Source organism: Schistosoma mansoni, chromosome W (genome assembly GCF_000237925.1).
Source record: "Schistosoma mansoni strain Puerto Rico chromosome W, complete genome".
In the NCBI taxonomy this organism is placed as follows: Eukaryota; Metazoa; Platyhelminthes; class Trematoda; order Strigeidida; family Schistosomatidae; genus Schistosoma; species Schistosoma mansoni.
In genome coordinates this window covers 2,681,224-2,683,509 of record NC_031502.1, presented here as the reverse complement: position 1 = coordinate 2,683,509, position 2,286 = coordinate 2,681,224, and the positions used below count along the sequence as shown (strand labels likewise).

Sequence of the window (2,286 nt, the reverse complement as noted above, 5' to 3'; positions counted from 1 at the left end):
CGCGATGGCGTTTGAAGCTACGGTACTGGGTTCGAGTCCCAGAGTGAAATCAACTCTGAGATGCAGGTACATCCAGCTGACGAGTCCCAAATAGGACGAAACGCGCGTCCTGGATTCCACTGCTAGCCACTATCCATCTCTGCTAACCATGCTTGTGAATTAAGGCTATATCGAGGCAATACGCACAGTATGCACATATGCCAAATAGAGACTGACCAGATGCAGTCCTAACAAAATCGATGGGAAGATCCAAACAAGTAATACGAAGTGAATTTAATTCATAGCTTAGTTACAGGCAAGCTATTATAAAGGTCGAATATGAATGGATCTGAGGATTCGGATAAAGGTTTTAATTTTGTAAATGTTGCTTCTCCCACCGTGCTATTTGAAGTTTGATCTCATCAATTAGTCCTTGAATTGATATTTTTACAGCGCGTAGTACGGAAAAGTTGGGATGCTAGCTGTTGATGTGAGTTCTTCAGTGCTAAATTGATGACATGTACGTTTCAAAGTGCCATGAGGACTGTTATGAACAGAGGTGGCCAAAAGTGAATACAATTGTGAAGCGCATCCTCAATACCGAGAATGTCAGTAGGGACGAGTGGCAGAATATGTTTGCGTAAGGATTTTACCTCACGTTTATTGTTTAGAGATGTACATTATATCGTCTCATGGCAAGAATCAGCAACGACCGCCATCATTTCTTCTCTTACAGAGACTGTTAAGGAATCGATTATGAGAGTTCAGCAGGTAATAATTTCTCATTTCTGGAATTTCAACTTTAGCTTGTTATGCGTAATCAAGATGAATCTTCATTATTAAAATCGTACATAGCTCAATGGAATAAGTTTTCTAAACAAAGCGAATATCTTCCGCAACCATTTAGTCCACTAGAAAACTATCTGGTTGGTAAGCATCTTAACGGTCCCAACAAACGTCATCTTCAAGAAAGTACTATTAGAAAAGTAGCTTACAGTATGACATTCAGTTACATTTTAGCTGATGCTGGAAACGTGGAACAGTACTATATACGAATCCATAAAACAGAAGCTCCTGGACAGTGCTATTAAGCTTATACAAGATGAAAGATGTGGCCAGGTTATTGATTCACAGCTCGTCATAGGTGTTCGTGAGTCCTGTGGTAAGTGTTCTACCATTTCACGTTTCTCGCATTATTTTTATTGAGCCATGTAGCGTCTGTTAGTGGTTGGTATCGTAGGATCTTTCAAAATTTGATTTCTGACTGACATGTCTTAGCCACTTGTTTCTGCTTCATTCGTATACCATCGTGTATATTAATTTTAGTAATTCCTCAGCCTGAATTATTTGTATTTATTCCCTTAATAACAAATCTCATTGTGGTCCAATAGCAAGTTGACACGTAAAGTCGCTTCGCTTTGTTGGTCACACATCCTAAAGGTGTGCCTTCCTCAGGAATAAAGAACAGTAGAAATGTCGGCGAGACTATAATTTCTGAGTGAACCACTAAGATTAAGGATAACAGATCCTAGGTTTTGGCGTGAAGTTCATTCACTTATTTGTCTTAGCGTTTTGGTATTTTCATAGTTGAAATCATGAGTGAATTGAAGCTAGACCACCATGAAAAACCTGGAAGCACTGGACGGCCGTTTCGTCTTACTATGGGACTCCTCAGCAGTGCGGATCCACGATCCCGCACTCGCGAGATTCAAACTCAGGACCTGCCAGTTTCGAGCCAGAGCCCTTAACCGATAGACCACTGAGTCGGCATCCAACGGTGTTAATATCTTGGCATTTTAGCTGATGTCAGTTAGTGATTAAAACCCCAAATATAATTCCTAACCTTAACCATCAACTGTAGTTCATAATGTCTCCATATTTGTTTCATTATGTTAAGCGGAATAGTGCTTTCGTTTCTTAAGGCGATCGTAAAGTACTTTAACATGAAAAACTAGGATATCGACGTTTATTCACCTTGATTTTCAGCCGTTTCTCAAGTGATCGAGGCTGATAATTAAGTAGTCACTTTTATCAAAATCAGTAAAACTCTCGGTGTCTTAATAATATACAAGAACTCAAATCGTTCTGAAGGGTTCAGTTAAAATATCATCTATGTAGAGGCTGTCAGAAACATGAGTTTGTTCGTTACCATGACTAGATTAATAGCAAGAGATCAAAATAATGTGGCAGTATGAATAAAGTAAACAATTGAACATTGAAAATATAGATCAAAATTACAGATCGGAAAGGTATGTATGAAGGAATACTGGAGCTCATTATCATGGAAAGGCCTAAGAGCGAATGTTT

At 39.0% G+C, this 2,286-nt stretch overlaps 1 protein-coding gene across 1 annotated transcript; it reads left to right on the top strand.

Annotated features, from left to right (window-relative positions):
• Positions 1–442: 442 nt before the first annotated feature.
• On the top strand, positions 443–1,070 carry Smp_143040 (putative cullin; the record flags this gene model as incomplete). Its single annotated transcript, XM_018799925.1, has 3 exons — positions 443–619; positions 651–750; positions 786–1,070. The coding sequence occupies exons 1-3, from the start codon at positions 498–500 to the stop codon at positions 1,068–1,070; spliced, it is 507 nt and encodes a 168-aa protein (XP_018653790.1). The 5' UTR covers positions 443–497.
• Positions 1,071–2,286: the final 1,216 nt, after the last annotated feature.